Source organism: Leptosomus discolor, chromosome 7 (assembly GCF_034619465.1).
Source record: "Leptosomus discolor isolate bLepDis1 chromosome 7, bLepDis1.hap2, whole genome shotgun sequence".
Classification (NCBI taxonomy): domain Eukaryota; kingdom Metazoa; phylum Chordata; class Aves; order Leptosomiformes; family Leptosomidae; genus Leptosomus; species Leptosomus discolor.
The window spans coordinates 46,550,179-46,573,674 of NC_141397.1; the positions used below are offsets into that span (position 1 = coordinate 46,550,179).

The 23,496-nt window shown below is 43.5% G+C and overlaps 1 protein-coding gene across 1 annotated transcript in view; it reads left to right on the forward strand.

Annotated features, from left to right (window-relative positions):
* Window positions 1-23,496, forward strand: part of LOC104348866 (guanylate cyclase soluble subunit beta-2-like) — a 42,887-nt gene that overhangs the window by 13,140 nt on the left and 6,251 nt on the right. The window contains exons 3-11 of the mRNA XM_086468587.1: window positions 10,739-10,812; window positions 11,669-11,763; window positions 11,967-12,127; window positions 12,531-12,630; window positions 13,771-13,991; window positions 14,079-14,184; window positions 15,791-15,894; window positions 17,460-17,676; window positions 22,833-23,153. Coding sequence (XP_086324713.1) covers window positions 10,739-10,812; window positions 11,669-11,763; window positions 11,967-12,127; window positions 12,531-12,630; window positions 13,771-13,991; window positions 14,079-14,184; window positions 15,791-15,894; window positions 17,460-17,676; window positions 22,833-23,153 — 1,399 coding nt within the window. The remainder of the gene's footprint in view (window positions 1-10,738; window positions 10,813-11,668; window positions 11,764-11,966; window positions 12,128-12,530; window positions 12,631-13,770; window positions 13,992-14,078; window positions 14,185-15,790; window positions 15,895-17,459; window positions 17,677-22,832; window positions 23,154-23,496) is intronic.

Below are 23,496 nucleotides of genomic sequence, written 5' to 3' on the forward strand. Positions count from 1 at the left end.
CTGTGTTTTAATGAAGACCTGTGGCAATGGCAGAAATTGTCACCCAGGATTTCCCAGGCCTACAAGAATGACTTGGCTTCAAGGATTGTGCGTCCAAACACACAGATTACCCAATAAAATCTATTACTTTCTTGGTGCTCATCATTTCTAGTCCTATGAATCAAGAGCTTTGTTGGGTAATCCTGTGTCTTAATTATATTTTGGTGACATGCATGGATTTGAAAGATTCTTCAGGATTACGTTGACCACAAAGTGCTCTGGTGCTGGACGGCTGTTCAAACAGCTCTGCCTCATTTTCCCTTTGTTTAAGCATTGTGCAAGGAAATATTTGCAATGTACAAGGAGTTGTAGGGATCGTAGGAACAATCCTGAACATGGGACAGATTTCCAGACAGTTATACCTTAAGCAGTACGTGTTAGAAGAGCCCAAAGCCCAGGCAGCCTGCATGACAGCAGCAACCTTGCTGCTCAGGGCCAGGCACTATTTTGGCATCAGAATATTCCATTGCTATTCCCATCTCTTATCCCCAAAGCATGGGAACCAAGGCGTATAGCTGAGGATGCTAGCCTATGTTAGAAAAGCAGTCTCGCAGGTAGTCTTATTATTTCTTACTCAATTAACATTTCTCTCACTTTAGGTGTGGAAGCAGGCAGTGGTATCTTCTCTTTAATGCCATGCTTACAGGTGAGGCGAGAGAAGACATGTTGCCCTAGAAGCCCGAGCAAGTTCCACACATACAGCTGAATTACAATTTTTGGTAGCTGGGTGTTACCACAGGTCAAAATGAGGAATGAAGCTGTCAGGTTAAGGGCAGCAAACAGAAGTCTGGTAAGCAGTAGAAGCCAATGTAACTTAGAGTCTGTCACCTCAATGCCCAATCCCTTGAAAGACTTGTTGCTATAGTTTTGGATTGGCTTTACCTATGATACTTCTTCTTGCATCTCTGCTTTCAGGTGTAGTTAAGATTATAGTAACTAGCCTATACACGTTACTGGACAGCAGGATTACTGTTGTTTTTAATGTATTACACCATCAGGCAAGCTGTTGGGACACAACAGCTGGACAAGTTGGAGCTAGCCTCCTCCCAATTAGCTGCTTGGTGGTTCTGCTTCGCAGTTAGAAACTCACATCTCTCCAGTTTTACGTTTGTACTTGCTTATTTCAGCTAACAAAAGAAGGTCTAGTGTACAGATGTGATGGACAGCAGCTCTGGAGTTATATGCTGGATCATCTCCCCTATACCCCACTGCACATTGCACTGCTTTTCTGTTTTCCCTTAGGAAAATGTAGACACTGCCATTCACCTGCATCACAAGTATCACTTGTATGAGGCTTTGAAGAGGTGGTATGGCGTACTCTGGTAACTGATGTTTACTTTATACAGTGTACAGGCTTATCAAGCAAAAATACATTAACATTTTAAAACTAATTCCCAGATTAGTTTTACTCTATTTCTCACAAATGCTGCTACTGGCAAAGGACTGTGAGGATGCCTAGTCCTTTGGGCTCCTCACCAGCCTAGCAGTCTTTTCTAGCAGCTCCCACATACTGCATGCTGTGATGGCTATGCTGTGTGGCACAGATTTTCCCAGTCAAGGTTCATGTGGAGCTGGTTTGTTTGCATTGCAGTGCTTCAGAAATACTTAGCTTTCCCTTTCCCAGAAGGCTATTCTGTCAGACTAGGAAAAAGAAGGGAGAAGAGAAAGGGGAAAACTAGCCAAGCAGCAACAAAGGGGACAAGCAAAGCCACAGCGTGCTCTTTGAGGGGCTGCAGGCACTGCTGTGCATGCAGCAGAGAGGACAAATTACTGCAACAGAAGTGTGATCCTGCACACTTTGAAAAAGTTACATGCACACAAACAAATTACAGCACACTTGCTGGCCACACAAACAAAACACAGTGTGTTTGCTGTCTCCATATTTTTCTGTACAGCCAAAGTTAGCATTGCACCTCTAAGCCGTCATTCATATTACAGTACAGCTCCTGGTTTACATGTGCATATACACATCATCTCACTTCACTAATTCCACAGCCATGTCCCACCCCAGTTCCCGCCTCCATGGAAGACCAGGACCTGGATTTCCCTTCCTTTCAGCAGTGAATGCAGCAGTCTTAGGAAAAACAGAAGCAAAGCTGGCACACACACAGCAGTAAGGGATTAGCTGCAGCTGCAAACAATTTCTTAAAAGGCCACTGACATGTCCAGATTTGGGCAACATTCTGCTACATCCATCATGAGGACAATGCCAGTTTCCAAGTATATGACAAATCTACACTGAAGCATGGGACACACATACACTAACTGGCTAGTTATGGTCCTGCTAATGGCCTAGAGCTGAGCTCTAGCTATTTATCCTTCTTCTTGGACAACTTTTACAGTCTTTGTCAAGTTTTTTGTAGCTACAACTAAACTGCTTCATCCAGCTGGGGCAGAAATAGTTCAAGCAAACTAGAGAGGGGCGCGGATACATGTTCTTATTCTAAACAAAATAGCCTTTCAACAAAATAATTAATCTTAAAATAAGAGAGAGATATTTATTCCCTAGCCTCGCTAAAAGACACGTTATATAGAACCATTTTTGATGAAACCAAGATGGTCCAAGTCAAGAATAGAAACCACTGCGTTTGGCAAAACAAATTATCAGAGGAAAAATCAATCTCAAGGGGAATTTCTGGAGATCTCAAATATATGTAGCTCCACTTTTAATATTAAAAACATCACAATCTCAGTTGTCTTACATCTAGTATTCGTATCAGTGCAAAACCAAGAACAAATACAAAACCAGAACAAAGACTGCTGTTTTCCTCAAATTAACCCATAAGAGCTATTGTATAGCCACAGTACATTGTAAACAGACCAAAAAGGTGCAGTAGCTAGCCTGGGCTAGAAAGGCTTTTTTTGTTTGTTTGTTTTAACTATTGCTAGTGGCAGAAAGGTACTTTCTATTCCTGAGGATAAGTGTAAGCCACAGCAGAAATCAGATCAGCAATTTAAACTTTGGGGTGAAGTTTTGTAAACATCGAATGATAGCTGGTTTGGCTATATTGTTCTGATTTGTGGGGGAAGGACCTTCCTGCATTACATTATAAATTCATAGCATAGAAATACACAGGGAAAACAGAATATACAATAAACATCAGAAAGTGCATCAGAGGGATCATTCCTCAGGTTTTCTTGGTTAGCTCTTCTCCGCTCTGCATATCATCTCAACAGACTGTGCATTTCAAATTTTGTCCATTGATTGGATGGTGGGGATAGTTTAAGGCTGAAAGGAAAATTATGGAGATTTTTTGGTAATCCTCTGAAGGGATTTGACAGGGTGACAGCCACTCCTCCATCACATAATGAAGCTGCCCTTGTCCCTACCCAGCCCTCCAAGGACAAATGGCTGGCGAGTCAGGTGCTGGTTAGATCATCACCAACACCTACAGTTTCAAAAGGAGAGATCAAAAAGGAGATTACAGTTGTAGGTGAAGACGCAGAAAACACAAGACTACCTTCAACTACCTCTTACTACTTGCTACCAGCTAGTCTGTATCTGAGTTTCTTACCCCACCAACTCACCCTACCACAGACAGGCAGGTCACTTCAATTCTCAGGTTAAGCCCTTACTCCTTGTAGAGCCCGTTACAAAAAATAAAGCTACTCTAACAACCAACCAGCACTTACCGCCTTCCTCTCTCCTGATCATGGCACTTCTCTCTGTGCAGGAGGAACAGGAGCCTTTAGTCCACCGTGCCTTTACAGACCTAAGGGCACACACAGGGCAAGGAGGCAAGAAGTTCATTCTTTGTCTCCCTTTTGTCATTCCTAAATGTCTTCCTTAGAATTTACATTCTTTTACCTCCTTAGCCATCCTTGCTTGGACATTTAAAAACCAACCCCTGGTCAACAGCCCTTCTACTTGCCAAATCTACAGAGTTTCCTTAGAGCTCCTTAGCCGCCTCCCTCAGCCCTTTGGACCTCTCTCATATTACTGTCACAGATTTCTACCTGGATTTTCCAGAAGAGTTTACTACTCTCTATTTACCACTCCTTAGTTACTTACAAACTTTACTTCTCTTGCTTAAGCAAGGGAATTTTTTTTTATACCTCCTTTTCCCAAGGTGCATCACTGTCAAAGCTCAGGTCCAGTTCTTCATGGGGTTTATGGGAGCTGTAGGTCCTCTGAAAACTGAGACCATGCTGGGCTTGTGCCCCTCCTAAAGCTGTAGAACAGTTTGTCCCTATCAACAATAAATTATGTTAAACTTCACCTTTGCACAGAATGGATCCAAGTATTTTTCAAAGGTACCATACAGGATACAGCTCACAGATTCAGTTCAAATGAGGAAAGCTAGAGTAAACACATATTTGTTAATAATGGTATGAGAAAGCTAAGCATGCTGTATGATTAATACTATTGCAAAATAATACTCAGAGAAGTAAAAGCACCAAGGAAGTTGAATTTACATCTAAAGCATCTGTGGTAGGTGGTTTGATGGGAAAGGGTAGCCAAGAAGAAAGCTCACTAGAAGAAAGAGCTGTTTGATTTGAACGAGGCTAGATGAGATAGGGGCTGGGACAGAACTCAGACAAGAGGAAAGTAAAACCATCAGCATATTCAATAAGATTTTCAATTTAACAGTTACAGATCTAATTAAGACCCACAGCCACAGGAAACCTGAGTCCACCTCTTAAAAACAAAACTCCAGATATTTAATATGCCACAGTGGAGGACAGCTGGATCATCATTCCAAAATTAAAGCAGCAATTTTGCACAATATTAAAGCCAAGTAAAGCTAGTGCCAGCATTTACCAGTTATTGGTTTGACATTGTTGGGGATGTGCTGTTAAATTGCTTTGGGTTCTTGAACTGGGCCCTTGGAGTATTTTGAGTTATGTAGCAGATGACAGGTGACATGAATGGTACCTGAAAGGCCCTCTTTTCAAAGCATAGGGAAGGGATGCTGGTGGGATGGACAAGGAATGTACCACAGACCCCTCAGTTACAGCCTTGTTTGACAGCACAGCCTGTACAGGCTGGTATTACAGTGTTTCTTCATTTGACACAAGCACCTTAAAGTTTGTAGTTACTTTTCCAAAGGAACAAGATGCCAGAAAGTGACCAAACAGCTCCATATGCTAATATGGTCGAGCTGTGTGGCTTGGAGTACAATACAGATATAATAGCACAGCTCCAAAGATTGATGAACCTTGGCTTTTACCCATTTTTGCATTATTCTTGACTGCATTCTTCCAGTCTCCTGGATAACTGAGCTGCAGCAGAAGCGAGCCTGTCCCAGGCAGTTGAGACAAATGAGTCTTTGTAGCTCATTTCAGTGATGTTAAAGCTGGAACAAATTTCATTAACTAGCAATCAGAGGCAAAAATACAAGTAATCAGCTATTTTCTATTTAGAAAAGATATTGGATGCTAGGTTTTGAATGTAAGTAGTGATACAAGAGACAAGTTAAAGAAAATACCCAGAGGAACGTGCGTAAAGATTTTAACCAGAAAGTTCCATGCAGCAAACATACCCACAAACGCACCCTGTTTCTCCTTTGCATGACTCATATTTTCTGGGAGGCAGCCCTGACTTCGCCAGCTCAGAGAAGATGAGTGCCCGGGATGGAGAGCGCCAGGGCTGGTCATGCACGGGGAGAGGGGAGCTCCATGGCAGCACATGTGGAAAGCTGAGGGAGAGAGACCAATGCCAAAGGCCATCCAGCTCTCGGAGCAAATAATTAATTTCTTCAATTCCCTCCCCATCAGTGTCGTGAAGGGCATTTGTGAATAGGTTTTGGACCTGAGCTGGTAACTTTTCCTGGCAGTTTTGCAAAGCTGAATTAAATATTGACCCAGCCTCCCATCTCCAGCTCAGCTTAACAGATAGCCAGAGGAGTTGAGGGTTTGAAAGCTTTCTTGAGGGTAAAGCCTGCACTAGTACAATTTCACTGCTGTTGAGTTAGTTACATTAATGACATCTAAATTTTGATCAGGGTCTTTAGTAAGAATTCAAATATAACTGTTGAGGTTTTTAAATATATATTTCAAAAATTGGAGCCATCCAAACTATGCAGGGCAGCACATCTTCTGAGTTTATTTTTATTCATAATCTAGACTCTGCATCAGCTGTCCTCATGGTTTGGTAGCATGAAGTAATGGAAGCCTAACAATACATGTACATAAAACTTTCTTTTTCGTTCCCATTGGTAGAAGGACAGATTCTTTTTCTCTTTGATTCACTAAAAAGTCACTGTGCAGGTAAATTAAAGACAAATGTGAAGACATGATATCCAAACAATGGATGTGAAGCTGCATTTGAAGGAAGTGTGCTGAAAAGGACTGTGTCCTAGGGGTCTTCAGTAGGAGCAAGTGCTGGCAACCACTTGGAGAAAGGATTTTGTTACTGCTGTGGTATTTTGGGCTCCAGACTGCAATGTTTAGAATGCGCTCTGCTCAGACAGTTATGGGAGCAGCCCTCCACCATGGCAACTAACATATGGCTTTGCATTGTTGCTAATAATTACACAACAGAAAGAAAAAAAAAGTAAAAAGGAGGACATCCTTGCATATACTGACTATGAAAGCCTATGACTGCATTCTCCAAGGATGTAACCAGAAATTATAAATTGCTATATTGCTACAGTTTTTTCAGGTAGCCCATTTATTTTGCTGAACTACCTGGAGCTCAAGGATGCTGTTTAGTACTAGCTGGGTACAAGCACAAGAAAAGGCCAGGGGAAAATTTGCTCTTGATATAGTTATTTTTGTCAGGTGAGGATCTTTTTTTGCAAGGCCACAGCACCCCCCTTCTGAATTAATGGATCTTTTGCCACAAAGGCAGAAGAAATATAAGACACAATTGTTCACAAACTGCCTGGAGGGTTGCAATAGTTGACCCCCTCCTCAGCACTGGACACTGAGCTGGTTATGGGAGGAAGGATGGGCTATGCACAGGTGAAGCCCACGGAGGGCTTTTTCAGACATACTTCAACTGAAGTTACCCTGTGCCCTTGCCCTTGCTTAGCCTCACAGGATAGAGACCAGGGGAATACTAGTGCGCAGTTCTGCCTGAACTTATCCCCATCCACCCTGTATGTTCTGGGAAGCAAGAAACCCTCTGAAGCTAAAGACATCCTGCTCCAACCTCTCCTTTACATACCCAAATACACCTGCTCCGTTGCCCCTGCAGCAAGTGGCAGCTTGTGTCAATGCCAGACCACTGCAGCAGGCTCCAGTATTGCCTGAGAGACCTCAACGTGCTGCACCAAGAGAGACTGTCATCACCGACAGTGGAGCACAGCAACAGATTGGGAAGGGGAGTATTATTGTCTTCATTTTACACGGAGTGGGCTGAGATACAGAAACATGTAGGGTGTTCTGTCTTTGATAAAAGACGGGTGATTATACACGGAAATAGCTACTGATCTCAAGATTCCAGGAAGCACTGACTACATTGTGCCAAAAGAATAAAGGAATTTTAAAAGAGTCACACCAGAAGTGTATTATAACTTTTTCTCTCTTGCTTTCTGTTCTCTTACCTGGAAAGCTTCAATTATCCAGCTAGAGATGGCAGAGGTGGCCAAGGGCACATCATGGGCCATGGACTGTGAAGGGCGAGCAGCCCAATGACCTGCACACAAACAATTCTGACTTGAAGGTTCTTTACCCAATTTTCTCTCATAATGACAAACAGACCTGAAAAAATAGTAGGATCAATCCACTAGCCAAAGAAGGGCAATAATGATAAATGCAATTGCAGTATGAATTACCTCGTACCATACAGATTCAGTATACAGGTGTTAATTTGAATTTTGGATAGCTTATCTGAATTGCATCTCCAAACCTTTTTGATAGTTGCTAATGTTTGTTATAAAAATAATTGGATTGCCTATTTAGGTGTCATGCATACAAAAAAAAAAAAAAAAAAAAAAAAAGAGATACTAAAGTATAGAGAAGATACTGAAGTACTTTACTTGCAAATCCTTCCAGTTATTCAGGTTTTACAAACCTGAAAATTAGTTTTATTTATGTTTAATCGAAAACAATTTATAAATTGAAGGCAATAAGAAAACCTATACAATTCTTAGATGATAAGGTGTTTATTCCTCTTCCATTTCCTTTAGCTTTATCTTCCTGATTTGTCATTTCTAGTGCCAGATTATTTGCATTCATATCAACAGCAGATTTATGTGGGTAAAATTTGCACACAAAACAATCAATAACCTCCTAGTGAGTAACATTTATATTGATGGCACTGACAGTCATGGACTCCTAATCCAATTCATTTTAATGACTTTGCAGGCTGCGATAAAGCAGCGAGCCCGGCTCCGGCGGGGAGAGGCCCCCCCCTAGGGGCCGCCGGGCGGGCTGCGGGACAGGGGGCTGCGGGGCTGGGGGCTGCGGGTCCGGCACCACCTCTTGCTCGGCAGCGGGCACGGGTGCTCCTTACAACCGCAGTATGGGCAGCAAACGAAGCGCTGGCTAATGCTAGCTCTGACAGGTGTATGTTTAAATAAATATTTGATATTGTCCAGGAAATACAGAGGGGTTTGCCTATCTGCTTCTATGCCGAGGTAGCCCTCTATGCACGGCTGCAGGAATACAGCCTGTGCATGAACTTTCACTAGTCGTCTTCTCCAAGCCCGGCTCCGACGAGCATTTGGCTGAGAAAGCAGCTTTTGAGAAGAAACCCAGTTTATTGATCAGTGAGATCACGGGAGAGCCACCAATGTCTGCGGGATAGAAAGGGTGAGGGGAGTACAGAGGAGGCTGTGGGAGGACAGGAACAGCACAAGGCTGTCGGGAGGGCAGCGGTCATTAAAACAGCAGCACCGTGCCCAGTGAAGGGCTACCAGCCAGGTTTTGATGTGCCTGCTGAACACGTACAGCACCTGTGAAGAGCCTGAGCCATGGGAGGCCAAGCAATGAGGACAGCGTCTCGGAATGGCCACAGTGTGAGCAAAACCCTCCCTGCCAGACCGACACAGAGCACTGGCTCAGTCCGTGGGCCCCTGCAGCATCTCACAACCCTTGCACCAAACAGCAGCGACGAGGGGGGTGAAACGGGGCTTTTGCCACCTGCAGGGCTGCCTGTGCGCGTTTGGCTGACAAAGGACAGAAACTCATCTTTATCGGGGGAAGGGGGGGGGGGGGGGGGGGGGAGTGTTTTTCCCTAAACAGTTCTTCATCGTGTCCTCTCATGATTCACTTTCAAAAGTGACCTACAAATAATTATTCCTAGGAAATGAGAGAATGCTGCCAGGCACTAAACCCTGTGAATTCAGTGCACTTAGAACGGATCACTGTGTTCCTGCTGACATCCCGACTGCTGTCTTCTTCTCAGACAGCCTGGGCAGCTGCAGACGCCGCCTGGATGATGGACAGTCATGTGCAAGTGGCTTCATCTCCCGCTTCTTGCCAGGCCTACGGCAGCAACGCACAGATCAGCAGCATCCACCAGCCGCATGAAAGATGCTGCTTCTGCCTACATCCCCCCTGTCCTTGGGCAAGCGTGATTATTGACTCCACCATTATCGTTCCTGCTCTGCCAAGAGCAGTTTTAAGAAAGCCTTGGCCAGAAACGCCCTCCTCTCCTGTCGCCCCCGCAGCTGCTGGCCCCAGCGGGGCCTCGGGCGGCTGGGACCCGGCGAGCCTGGCAGCCCCGTGCCGTGTCCAGTCGGCTCTAACCCCGCCACGTCCCGCCTGACCGCGCCGCAGGCTCCAGCCCCGAGGAACCAGAATCGAGAAACTGCCGCGGCCTGCCATCGCGTCGGCGATGCCACTTCACCGAGATGCTCTTCGGCACCGCTTGGGACTCCTGCCACACCGGCAGCTTCAGAAATTCCGCGTTTTGTGCTGAAAACCGGCCAGGCCAGGCAGAGGAGAGCCACGGGGCCGGGCCTGGCCGTGCCACCGCCCCCCGGGCGGGCAGCGGGGCGGGCGCGGCGGGAGCCGGCGGCGGCGGCGGCGCCGGGGACGGCGGCCGGGTCCCGGCGGAGGGGCGGCGGCGGCAGGATGGTGAGCGGGTGGCGGGGCGGGCTCGGGGGCTCCCCGTCTCTAGGCGGCGGGACGCGTGGGGAGAGGCAAGCGATTCGGGCCCTCCTGCGGCCCCGGGCGGTGCCAGGCTGCCCGCGGGGAGGGCAGCGGGGCGTGAGTCGGGACAGACGGCTCCTGTCGGGGACAGACAGACACTCCAGGCCCGAGAGAGCAGCCGGCTGAGAGCCTCCCGCCCGCCCTGCCCGGGGCAGGATGCTGACCCGCGTTGCTTGGGGGCATTCGGCCACCCTATCCTTAGGCTGCGGCTGCTGTGACAGTACTACTTAGGGTTATTCTGGTGACATTTCCCGCCTCATCTCCAGTCTACGGTCAGTCAGCAGTAGCGCAAAAAATAGCGGTCAAGGTAAAGCCCAGCTGACCTCCTGGTGCCGCGGCCGTGCTCCGGCTGCTGCTCCGCCGTATTTCCCCGTGCTCGGGGCTGCGCCCGTGGCCGATCCCTGACCTGGCGCCTCTGCGTCCGCATCCGCAGAACGGGGTTGGGTGGGTTTGCGCTGTTCCGCTGAATGCTTGTGACACACGGAGAGAAAGGCTATGCTGTTTACTGAGAGACATAACGGCTGTCAAACATTATTACTTTCTCTTTTGCAATACAAAATCAGCAGCGGAATTTTAAATAGAAAAAGGTGGCATGTTTGGGCTGCGCTTTGAAAATCAGTATGTCTTTTCCCTGTTCATATATTTGCTTTTGCAGTATGGATTTATAAATACATGCCTGAAGTCTCTGGTGGTTGAAAAGTATGGTGAAGAAACATGGGAAAAACTAAGGTAATGTGTTCCCAATAAATGTAGTGTATTGAAAGAAAATGCTCAGGAATTTAGCAGCAGAGGATTCTGGTTTCTTACTGGTAAATGGCAGCTGATGCATATATCAAATAATTATTAGAAGTAACTAGCAGGGCAAAAGCAAGAGTTTCTTACCTTGTAACACTTCATACTCTGATACTAAATACTCCCAATTAATTTTTTTCTATCAGATAATTAAGGATGACATTTAGTCTTATAGACAATTGTGCAATAGACTCACTGGCTCACTGTGATGATATTGGAAAGTAATTACACTGCAAAGATGTCATCCTTGATATGAGGGCAGTTTAATTCCAGTACTTTCAGAAAAGCAGCTAAATACATCATCTCCTCTGGTTTTGTCTTTACTTTATGAGCTTTATAGTATTTTCCAAGGTATAAAGATATATAAGTGATAGTCAGATACGTACTTATAATAGCCATTGAAACTGAAATGAAAAATCGGCAAGATTTCAGTCAAGTTTGTGGAGACCCAAGAGCTTGATATCGTGGCCACATTGAAAGACAAGCCAGTAGACCAGAAGCCAAAGTAAGACTCCACTTGCTCTGCCCCCCCCCAGTATGATGCCCTAATCCTTGAACAAGTACACCATGATAATGTAATATGAAATAGCAGAAATGGAGAGGTGTACACAACCATTCAGCCATGTTACACACCCTTAAACCATTAGGGGAAGTAGAGTGTTCCAATATAATGCTTGAAGGAGGTTAAGGAATGGGTTAACAGCAAACAGTGCTTAATGAACGCCAGGTTGGTCACCCAAGCATGTTTATTTACAGCACTGTTGAGACAAGAATATTGTCTTCTCTGTTGCAGACTGCAGGCTGGCGTCCAGGATTCTTTCTTGACTTTTGAGGTTTACAAAGATGAGATCACAATGCAGCTTGTTGACAAAGCCTGCAAAATATTAGGTATGTGTCACTAATACATACCTCAACAATGAACCATCCTGGGTCAAGCCTGAGGCTGCAGCTCAGGTTTGAGTCTTCTATGTTCTTTGGAATGCCCTCCCTATGTTGCAAATTTTCTGCATTCATTCACTTTTAATCCACCTGACAGCATTTCAAGGACTTCCAAGCCTTTCTTATTCATTAAGGTACCTTTATTTTGCCAGGTGTTTCTGCTGACATGGTTCTGAGAGAGTTTGGAGAGTATTTCTTTGAATTCTGTAAACGCTCAGGCTATGACCATATGCTGAGGACCCTAGGTGGAAATCTCTACGAGTTCATAGAGAACCTGGATGCATTGCACAGCTACCTGTCCCTTTCTTACCAGGCAAGTTCCAGTAGTGATTACTGAGCAGGTATGGGTGGACTGCCAGACTTCACAACATGAGGAACAGCATCTCATAGGTGTGAACATATGATGGAAAAAGATGCTATAACAGGCTCTCCTATGTTCTGAAACTGATTACTCCAAGATGTTAGGACAATTTTTTTTAATTATTTTTCCTGAGTGGTCCTCAACAGTAGCTATTATTTAGGACGTTGGCTCTAGTGCATAGTAGACTTTCCTTCACAGGTAAGCATATTTATTAATTTTCTGGTTTTCAGCTTACTTAAATTACTGCTTATTTTATTAAGACTTGGGATGCTTTTGTACAAGTGGAATTCACCAGTATTCTTTTTATCAGAAAAAGATATTGAGGTTTTGTTTTTGTTTTTGTTTTTCCCCTCAGGAGATGAATGCACCATCTTTTAGAGTAGAAAAGAATGAAGATGGGTCAATGCATTTACATTACTATTCAGACAGAAGAGGTCTGTGCCATATTGTGCCAGGTAAATGGATAGAATGCAGAGTACAGCTCAGCTGGTAATGCAATATATATACAGGGTAACCATATATTTGCAGTTATACTTTGCTCAGATTTTCGAATATTTTTTCAGATGAGGACTGGCCATGGAATTGAAGCCTGGTAGAGTTTAGTCACCAGGCATCTGACCACAGTATTTCCCTGCTGCCTGATCACTCCTAGCTCCCAGTAACTTCCATCAAGATTTGTGGTATGACAACCCAGGCCATAAGTGTCCATTCCTGCTATGGAACTCCTATAGAATTCCCATTCTGGAAGAAAAATTAAAGTTCATGGTGTCTAACTGTTCATTAGTTTTCAGTGACTCATGCTCCTTAAGTTACATTGAAGTAGAAATTATAGTTGATTTGAAGACATCCATCCTGTAATAAATACTCCTGCAGTACATGCAATCTGTAAAACTACTATGGGATTGAACCTTGCTCAAAACTGAATCTTTTACTGGCTTTTTATAGGAATCTCCACAGTCGTACTCATGCAAGGGTTAAACAGCTGTAGGTCTGTAAGTGATGATCATATTCCTTTCTTTCATAGATGTTGCTGTATTTAGAAGTTTACCAAAACTTCCCCTTTCATCAAAACTCATTTCATATTCCTACTGAAGCACAGAACTATTTGCAATTTTAGACAGAGCTTTTCGTGTCATTGTCCAGTATTTCGCCAAATAGCTAAGCAGAAATGAGAGGTCTGATCTTCATGAAATATATTTCCTTCCTTTAGAAAGAAAATATTCTGCAATGACTAAAATAGATTGTTACAGCAGAATCTCTTTAGACCCCCTGCACTTCTTGGGTTAATGGGAATTTGTGTTGTTGCTATGTATGACTATTTGGACACATTCTTCAGATATCCTGCTGAGCTGCTTCTAGTGAAAATAAGCATTTGTCATCAGATAAGGCAAAAGAAACAGTAACTTTAAAGCTTATCCTCTATTCACATATTTTTAGCACGGCAATGGTAGTAGGAATGACATAGGTTGCTTTCTTCTTCCAGAGTCCCTTGGAAAAGTGACTTCTGAAACAGTGAAATTCCACTGTGGTCCCTCTAAGAGGAAAATGGAAAGGTTTTGTTCTTGGCAATACTTTGTCTTTTTTTTCTCCTTCAGGAATCATTGGTGCAGCAGCCCTGGATTTTTTTAACATTGAGATTTCAATGGAAATAGTCAATCAAACAGAAGAAGAACAACGAACTGGGAAAAAAGAACATACTGTTTTTCTTGTAACTCAAACCCCCGTATTTTCGTACAAGGAAAGAAAAAAATTTTCTTCCTCACCTCAGTATCTTGCTGACTCTGAAAAGCAAACTGAGAATCAACAGAATAAAGAGGTATTTTAATATTCATTATCACTATATTATTAAAATATGATTAAAATAAAAACACCCTTGAATTTCCCTTTGGATTTATTTCAACAGGACCTTGAAAAAGACAAGAATACAATTAGAGACAGAGGAAGCTCTGTTTGTCCTGTCAGGAAAAGTCACTGGAAAACAGTAAGAGGAATAATCACATTAGGAAAAGGTGAGAGCTCATTCAGAGGGAGCTTGTCATTATTTCTGAGTGTCTTCAGCAAGAAAGTCAGGAAGCCTCCCTCTATCCAACCACCCATCCATTTGGAAGTTACCATTCATATTTCCTCTCTGTCTTTTCAAAATGTTTCTGGTTCAGTTTCTTTTGGATAGGCGTTGGTAATCAAAGAAGAATTGCAGACAATAAGTGTGCTTCGTAGTGACAGATACTTGAATATGACCTGTCACTTTTGTCTCTTAAACAGGGTTTTTTTATGAAAAGTGTTCTTCTATAAAATGTCACTGTGATACATTTAATACTTCCTTCTCAAGGAAGACCTTTGGTCTAAGACCATGAATGTAAAAGATCGGTAGCTGCTACTCCTTTCCAAAGTTACCAACTGTAGTAAATTTTGAAAACCAAATTACACCCTCCACTATCAAAAATCTACTGCTAATGTAGTAATCTCTGTTTATACCTTTATAAATGTTTAGAAAATGGAAGGATTTTTTCAGTTAGGATGTTTTGATTTCCCAAGAGGAATGAGAATCCAGCTCAGTATTGCCAAGCTATCTAGATTCTGGGAGGAATGAAAAATTGAACCTGTTATCATCTGGTGCAATGCCACATGTGTTACAAAAGTAGATATATTGAGTAAGAAATTAATATATATTCAAAATAAAATTCTAGCGTAGCATTATTACTTAAGAAAATAAAATCCTTTAAAATATTTTTCAAGAGCCATACTTTGAAAAATGAAAACCCCACATTGACTTCCCCTGAAGCAGTAAGAGGTCTAAAAGTTGGGTCCTAAATTTGTAATATTTTTCACCAGTTTTCTAACTGATTTAAGCATTTGTTATTATGCAGAATTTACTAGAGTAACTGTGATAGCCACCTTTTGGGGGAAAGAGATCACTTGAAGTAGTCACTCTTTCGATTCTTGTGGGTTACTGGAAAATCCAAGTTTACACTGTGAAGATCAAAGGCTTTGGGTGCTTCAGTCAGATAAGCCCTTTTGACTATTTTACCCATTTAATTAATTTTACAAAAGTATCTGTTTGCTATCTGCTCTGTAGATTTGTGACCATTTTGAAAAAAACTAGGGGTAAGTGAAATAGAAACCAAACAGTAATTTGGTCTTTGTGCTACAGACTAGAGTTCTTTGTATAGGAGACCGAAACCCAGATCATGCTGGGTTTTTTCTCCACAAATGTTACTTAGTAGCTAGCAAAGTGTATTAAATCCACTTCTGTGTACATTTTTGTGGGATATAGCTGTGTTATATTGCTATGACAGCTGCAAATTCATAGGGCAGCAACATCTACAGTTCATCTATTCTTATTGTTTCCACATAATTTCAAGCATCTAATGGTCTGTGTTTTTTGTGTAGTTGAGTTTTAAACTCTTGGCCAACTCAGATTAGTTGCTAATCAGCTGTGTATTAAACTACAGAGTATTTAGCACACATGTATACACATTTCTGGACCCACACACTGTTTAGTTTGTATTCACTTATTATGATAGAGGGTCCTGGCTCACTGAGTGCTAAAAAGTAATGCTGACTGGTTTTAAGGGGTGCAATCTGATTAAAAACTACACATTTATCTTGCCACAGGTAAGCTCCTGCGAGGATTTGATCCTGTTTATCCCAAGAGCCTCTGGATTGACACAAAAACATTTTGCAATGGACTTCCTTTTCATATGGTTTTTGACAAAGAGGTAGGACAAGCATGTGGTAAGAGCCTTTAGTTTGCATAAACCATGTAGTAATTTTCTTCTGTTTTGACTGTCCGACAGTTCACTGCTGCATGTGCTCTGCACACAGTGCACACTCATTTGTAAGATCTGCAGAAGTGCTCTGTACAGAGACATGCAGTAAGAGTCTCTCATAACAACTGGATCTGGATCATTTCAGATAAGAATCTGCTTTGAATATATTGGGATTACCATGTCTGAAACATGATATGCGAACAAGATTTATTGCAGCAGTCTTTCCGTTACCGAACACTGAACAGAATCTTCTGAGGTTTCTGGTCACCTTCCTGTCCTTGGATGTGCCAGAGACACAACACATCCTTTTAACTGGCTTCATACTTACAGCTAGTCACTCTCTCCTCCCAGTCTGTCCAAAGGCTTTTAGTAAGGCTTTGCTGGCAAATAAGGCTCTGCATGCTTCCTGAGTCTACTCCTACACGCTTCTGCTGGGAAAACCTAGCTACGTACATGCATGCAACCCTATCTAGTAGGAATTTGAGCCAAAAATATCTCTATCTTCCATGGGAGGATTGAGTCTTCTCTCCTGTGCACACATACTCTGCAGCAATGCAATCGCCTTTCCCTTGGCAGGGACTACCATGTGTCTGGTTTCCAACTAGCCTGGGTTCCTACCAAGCTACAGTTCATCTTGCTCGCAATTCTGTGTGGACAATACTAGCTTAAGACTGGAGAAAAGAAAGGAGAAGCTAAGAATAAGAACAGCAGAAGAAAGCTGAATACCGTCACTCAGGGAACATGTTTTGGCATCACACTGGTAGAGATTCCAGAGCACATAGTCTGCTTTGTGTTACTCTCCTCGTTAGCCAAATTCAGAGTTTAAAACCTTTCAAGACATCTAGTCTGCATAATTCAATAAAATTACAGGTGCAAAAGAAGGGCAAGGCCCACACCCATTATTGGTAGCTAGATCAGAGCTTCAATAAGTCTGCAGTGAAGGCAGGGCAGACATTTATGCAGGAGTTAAGAGTTCATGTATGGTCAGCAGGCTAAAAGAGAATGACTAAATCTTTACACGGCAATTGTTAAGAGAAGATAACCCATGGCATCTATTAGGAAATTAGTATTTGCCAAGATGTTTTATGCCACCATTATTTTCTTTTTGGAATGCAGGACATGCTCTGGTATCTCTAATTTTCTCTTACAGATACCCATATGGCTATTTGTTAGGCCTACACAAATGCGAGCAAGGATAATAGCAGTTAGTTTTGTGTTGTTTTTAACAATTGATAGAGAAGAGCATTTGGATAATAACAGTCCTTTCTGTGGAAAGTAACATTATTCCTTCCTTGCTATGAAGGACACTCATTCAGAGCTTTTCAGTAATACACTAGAGAGAAAGAAATCAGACATGTAGTATAGCAAGGCTAAGTGTCTGTACATGTATAAACAGTCATCAACTATAACTTGTCCTGAATTATAACACATTGGATATGAATTATAACATATATTATATATGTTCAATTATAACAAGGATATGAATTATAAATTGTCCATATTTTCTTTTTAAGCTCAGAGTGAAGCAAGCTGGCGTGAGCATTCAAAAGATTGTACCTGGCCTTCAGACCATGGGCATCTGCTTGGATCACTATTTTAGTATTGTTCACCCAGAAGTACCCTTCACCATCTGTAGCATTCAGAAATTTATCAACAGCCAATTTGTTTTCCAGACTAGAAGAGAGATGATGCCAGAGTCATGGAAACAGCGGCCAATGCTAGAGCTGAGAGGTACTTCACTGTTTTCAATAGTATCAGTGTTCACACTAAATCAGGAATTATGCTGGAGTTGAACTAATGCCTTTCTGCGGACTCCTGGCTTCACACGAGTCCTATAAATGGCCTTGTCTTTGTGCAGTGATGAGACGATAAGACAGTTCTGTTTAGAGAAACAGTACTTTAAGATGCTTGTAGACAAATTCTGCTATTACCTCACCAGATTTTGAAAGCTTTCAGTCAGAAATAACAACTGCATTCCCATTTGAAAGGCTTAGAAAGACAGTGTTTTTCCAATGCTGCAAAACCCACATCTTTGCAGGTTTCCTGAGTACAGGGACAAGGCCAAGGGAGGATTAGATATTTTTTCTGAACCGGCTTTAGTCTCAGTTATTTGGAGTCGCAGAATTGACTCAACTCCAGTTGAGTTTGGAAGGGACCTCTGGAGATTATCTAGTCCATCCCTACTCAAAGCAGGGTCAACTACAGCAGGTTACTCAGGACCATGTCTAGTTGGGTTTTGAATATGTTCGAGGATGGAAACTCCACAACCTCCCTGGGTGACCCATTCCAGTGTTTAACTACTCTTACCGTAAAAAGGTTTTTTTTCTTGTTTTTAAATGGAATTCCTGCATTTCAGTTACTGTCCACTATCTCTTGTCCTTTCATTGGACAGCACTGAGAAACATATTTTTTATTCCCACCTATCAGCTGTTTATACATATTTATAAGCTCCCCCTAAGGTTTGTCTTCTTTAGGCTGAACAACCCCAGCTCTCTTAGCTTCTCCTTATATGACAGAGGCTCCAAGACTTCCCAGATCCTCCATCCTCTACTTCTTGAAAATAGAAGTGACATTTACTTTCTTCCAGTCCTCAGGAATGTCTCCCAGTCAGACTTTCAAAACTGATTGAGAGTGGCCTCACAATGATGCTGGCCAGCTCCCTCAGCACTCCTGGATGCATCACATCAGGTCTCACAGACTTCTGTGTATCTAATTTGTTTAAATATTTACTCACCTGAACCTTCTGTGCTGATGGTAGGTCTTCGTTGCTCCAGACTTTCCCACTTGATCTCAGGGCCCTGAGATTCCTGAAGCGCGATTCTTATCAGCAAAGACTGAAGCAAAGAAGGCACTGAGTACTTTGGACTTTTCCGTACACTTTCTCAGCAGATCCCTTGCCCATTCAGTAGCAGGCTCACATTATTGCTAGTCTTCCTTTTGCTGCTTTTTAATGTGTAGAAGCCCTTCTTGTTCCTCAACAGATGTAACTCCAGGTGGGTTTTGGCTTTTTCAACCCTGTCTTTTCCTCTGGGGTGACCTGATCCAGCTTTCACTTCTTGTATTCTTTCTTTTTTACATTTGAATTTAGTCAGGAGCCTCTTGTTTATCCATTCAGGCCCCTGCCATGTTTGCTTGACTTGCGGCACATTGGGATAGACATTTCTTGATCTTGGAAGAGGAGATCCTTGGAAATTAACCAGCTCTTCTGGACCCTTCTTCTTTCCAAGACTGTATCCCATGAGATTCTTCCAAGTAGATCCCTGAATGAGACTAAGTCCAGTCTCCTGAAGTCCACAGTTGCAATCTTGCTTTTTGGCCTTGTTCACTCCTCTGAGGTTCCTGCACTCCACCATTGCACAGTCATTGCAGCCAAGGCTGTGCCCAGCTTTTACATCTATAGTTCTTCACTCTTTGTAAGTATCAGGTCTAGCAGAACACCTCCCCTCATCAGCTTATCGGTCACTTGTGTCAGTAAGCTCACCTGTATCAGTGCCTCAGTGCACTTCAGAAACCTCCTGAGTTGCTTGTGCCCTGCTGTGGTGTCTGTCCAGCAGATCTCAAAGTAGTTAAAGTCCACCATGAGGCTTCCTCTCCTTGTCTTAAAAAGTTCTCATCTACTTTCTGTTCTTGAGCAGGGCATCTGTAGGAGACACCCATCACAAAGACACCCACATTGGTCTGCCTGCTAATCATTATCTAGAAGCTTTCAGCTGGCTCATCATCCAGCCCTAGGCAGAGGTCCATGCATTTTCCTTGCTCTCCCACATAAAAGGCAGCTCCCTCTCCTTGCCTGTCCTTTCTAAAGAGTCTGCATTTATCTTTTGCAGTACTCCAGGTGTGTGAACTACCCCACCAAGCCTCTATGATCCCAATTACATGGTAGCCCTGAAACTGCACACGGTTCCTCCTGTTTTTTCCCTATGCTGTGCACATTTCATAGAAACATAGAATGGTTTGGCTGGAAGTGACCTTGAAGGTCATCTAGTTCCAACCCCCTGCCATGGGCAGGGATACCTTCTATCAGACCAGGTTGCTCCAAGCCCCATCCAACCTGGCCTTGAACACTGCCAGGGAGGGGGCAGCCACAGCTCCTCTGGGCCACCTGTTCCACTGTCTCACCACCCTCACAGTGATGAACTTCTTCCTTGCATCTAATGTAAATCTCCCTTCTTTCAGTTTGAATCCGTTACCCCTTGTCCTGTCACCACACTCCCTGATCAAGAGTCCCTCCCCACCTTTCCTGTAGCCCCCTTTAAGTACTGGAAGGTTGCTATAAGGTCTCCCTGGAGCCTTCTCTTCTCCAGGCTGAACAACCCCAGCTCTCTCAGCCTGTCCTCACAGGGAGGTGCTCCAGCCCCCTGAGCATCTTCCTGGCCTCCTCTGGACCCGCTCGAGCAGGTCTGTGTATTTCTTATGCTGGAGGCCCCAGAGCTGGACACAGCACTGCAGGTGGGGTCTCACCAGAGCAGAGCAGAGGGGCAGAATCACCTCCCTTGACCTGCTGGTCACGCTTCTCTTGATGCAGCCCAGGGTGCAACTGGCTTTCTGGGCTGCAAGCACACATTGCTGGCTCATACTCAGTTTTTCATCCATCAACACGCCCAAGTCCTTCTCCGCAGGGCTGCTCTTGATCCACTCATCGCCCAGTCTGTGTCTCTGCTTGGGATTGCCCCGACTCAGGGGCAGGACCTTGCACTTGGCCTTGTTGAACTTCATGAGGTGTGCATGGGCCCACCTCTCAAGGTCCCTCTGGATGGCATCCCTTCCCTCCAGCATGTCAACCATGCCACACAGCTTGGTGTCAGCAAACCCGCTGACGATGCACTCAATCCTGCTGTCCGTGTCACCAACAAGATGTTAAACAGCACCGATTTGTGTACAGGCACCTCAGAGAGGTGCCCAGTCATGCCCATTTCCCAGAAAAGGTAGGAGAGTTTCCCCCATAATGCTGCCCTGTGTGTTTTTCCTTGAAGAGGTTAGAACCAAATAAATAATGTAAGGCATTACTCTGGGGTGATCCCTGCAACATGGTTGAGTTGTCACTCTTGGTTTTGGTTGGGATTCAATGCCAGTTGCCCTGCGAATCTCTCCAGCCCTCAGCTATGGCCTTCTCCTTCACTGGGGACCTGTGGAAGGGACACAGTCCCCCAGTGCCAGCTTCTGCTCATGGAGACACCAGGCTTAGAATGGAGATGCACTGAGCTGTGTAAAAGTAACCATCCAGGTCTCATCCTCTCACAGCTCTACACATCAGCCTATGCACTTGTCACAGAATCGCTTTGCACTGCTAAGAATTATCTTTGCCAAAGAAATTACTACTTTGTACATGGAATAACATTTTAAACCCAGCCACCCAGCACAGGCAATGCAAGTTCACAGATCTGGGATTGCATCTTTGGCACGTACAGATGATAATGAAACGCAGGGTGAGCATTCCCGCAGGAATACACCGCAAGCATTGCTCTGGCCAGTGCCTGGTTCCTGTCTGCTGGGCGAGGAGTGGGAAGGGGCAGGGGACGAGGGACGTGCTTAGAACAAAGCCCTGATAAACATTGCTACAGCTGGGGGAAAGAAAGGGCTTCCCCTGTACCTCCATGCATTTTGATTCCTAAAATGTAAATACATGATTCATTCTTAATTTACGCCTTTGAGGGGAGTTATTTGCTACTGTCTAGGTTTCAAATGTGGATAAAAATAGATTAGTTAACTGTGCTTTTATTTTTTGTAGTCGCATTTTCAGATTCTGATTTCTGTCTTCACTCCCCCACCCACATTACATGAGAGTTTACCAGTTAAAATTATTTTTGCAAAAAAAAGGTATTTTATTTGCTTTATTTTTACTGAGAGGAATGAGTATGCAATGATTCTTTGCTTCGTGTAAATACCTATAATGACATTTGATTTAAATGTTCTGTGACCTCAATTTTGCTTCTCTGAACTATATAATATGACATAATTTTCTGTTCTCTCCTTTCACCTTTATATAATGAATGTCAAATCTGGTATTCCTGAGATTCAGAAAAAACTAAGAGTTTAGGGAGACCTTGAAAAAAGTGATGTTACTAAACCAAGGAACTTTTAACTAGTCACAGATAGAATTTTACTTCCTTTTATGCAGTCAGGGTTAATTCACATGGTATCTCTGATGTTCCAATCCTGTTAGTTTTCAAGCTGTTCACCCAGTTGCCCTGGGGAAGGGGTGAGAGAAAGAAAGAAAGAAATAGGAATTCCTAGATTGCTGTTCAGAAACCAAGGATACTTACAAAGCAAATAAATAATAATAATAAACTACAAAAAAAATCATAACCAAATCTCAACAAAGAAAATAAAAACTCAATCCTTCACCAAAAATCCCTTCTACCCTTCAGGCATTTTTGTATCCGCTTGTTTAACTGATCATAGTGACTGAAAACTCCATCTTCCAGGAAGGAAGGCTCCATTGACTTTACTGGGGCCACATATTACCTGCTGTGAAATTAAACTTCAAATGTTTCATGTAACCATTGTGAGTCTCAGCTCCTTTGTGCATGATACTGACTGACTGGCCTCAGGAACAGCTCAAGAACTAGTAGCAGAGGAGAGGAGACATGTTGTGAGTGCTGGGGTTCCTCGTGAAGAGGAGGGACCTGAAGCATGGTTGGGCTCTGCCTAGCAGTTGCAATGAGTGAGTGACTACTTTCTGGGTCCTGAATTTTTTTATTTGCCTAGTGTACCTTCTCCAAACAAGTCCACGCCTAATTCGAAACAGAGTAATTCCTGTGATGACCCAGGCCCTATAAAAAGCTACTGTCCTTAGAACTCATCCCCTAAAATTAACATCAGTAATACTGAGCATCACATGAAAGTCCAAGATGCTGAAAACTCTTACTAATGCTTGTTTCAAACAGGCCAGATGATCTGGATGGAGTCCCTGCAGTGCATGCTCTATCTCTGCTCACCTTTGCTTCGCACTTTGCATGAACTGGAGGAGCGACAGATGCATATTGCAGACATTGCACCTCACGACGTGACCAGGGATTTGATTCTTCTCAATCAGCAGCGACTGGCAGAGATGGAGCTCTCTAACCAGCTGGAGAGGAAGAAGGAAGAACTGCGGATTCTGTCAAAGCACCTGGAGGAAGAGAAGAAAAAGACTGAAGCTCTGCTCTACTCCATGCTTCCTCAGCATGTGGCCAACCAGCTGAAAGAGGGGAAGCGAGTTGAGGCAGGTGAATGAACAGGATGCATCGTGATGCATGATTTGTGCACCAGGCGATGGTGACAGAGAGACTGGGGTGCTGGCACACCCCCATTGCCACTATTGTGGAGTACATTCTGTACTTGGCGACATTCATGGGTAGGAGGAGTACCACCGACCCTTAATCTTGCTGATAATAAAGATCAGACTATTCTTTCAAACAAAGCTTTGGAAGTTATTTGCCAAAATAGTTCCTTAGGAGGTGAAAGGTGCTGAAAGCCACCCATTCAGGGAACAAAATTCAGTGTTGCAACAGTAAACTAAGATTTTGGTTTTAATGTGGGTATACAGGGAAATGAGGGCTCAAAAATGAA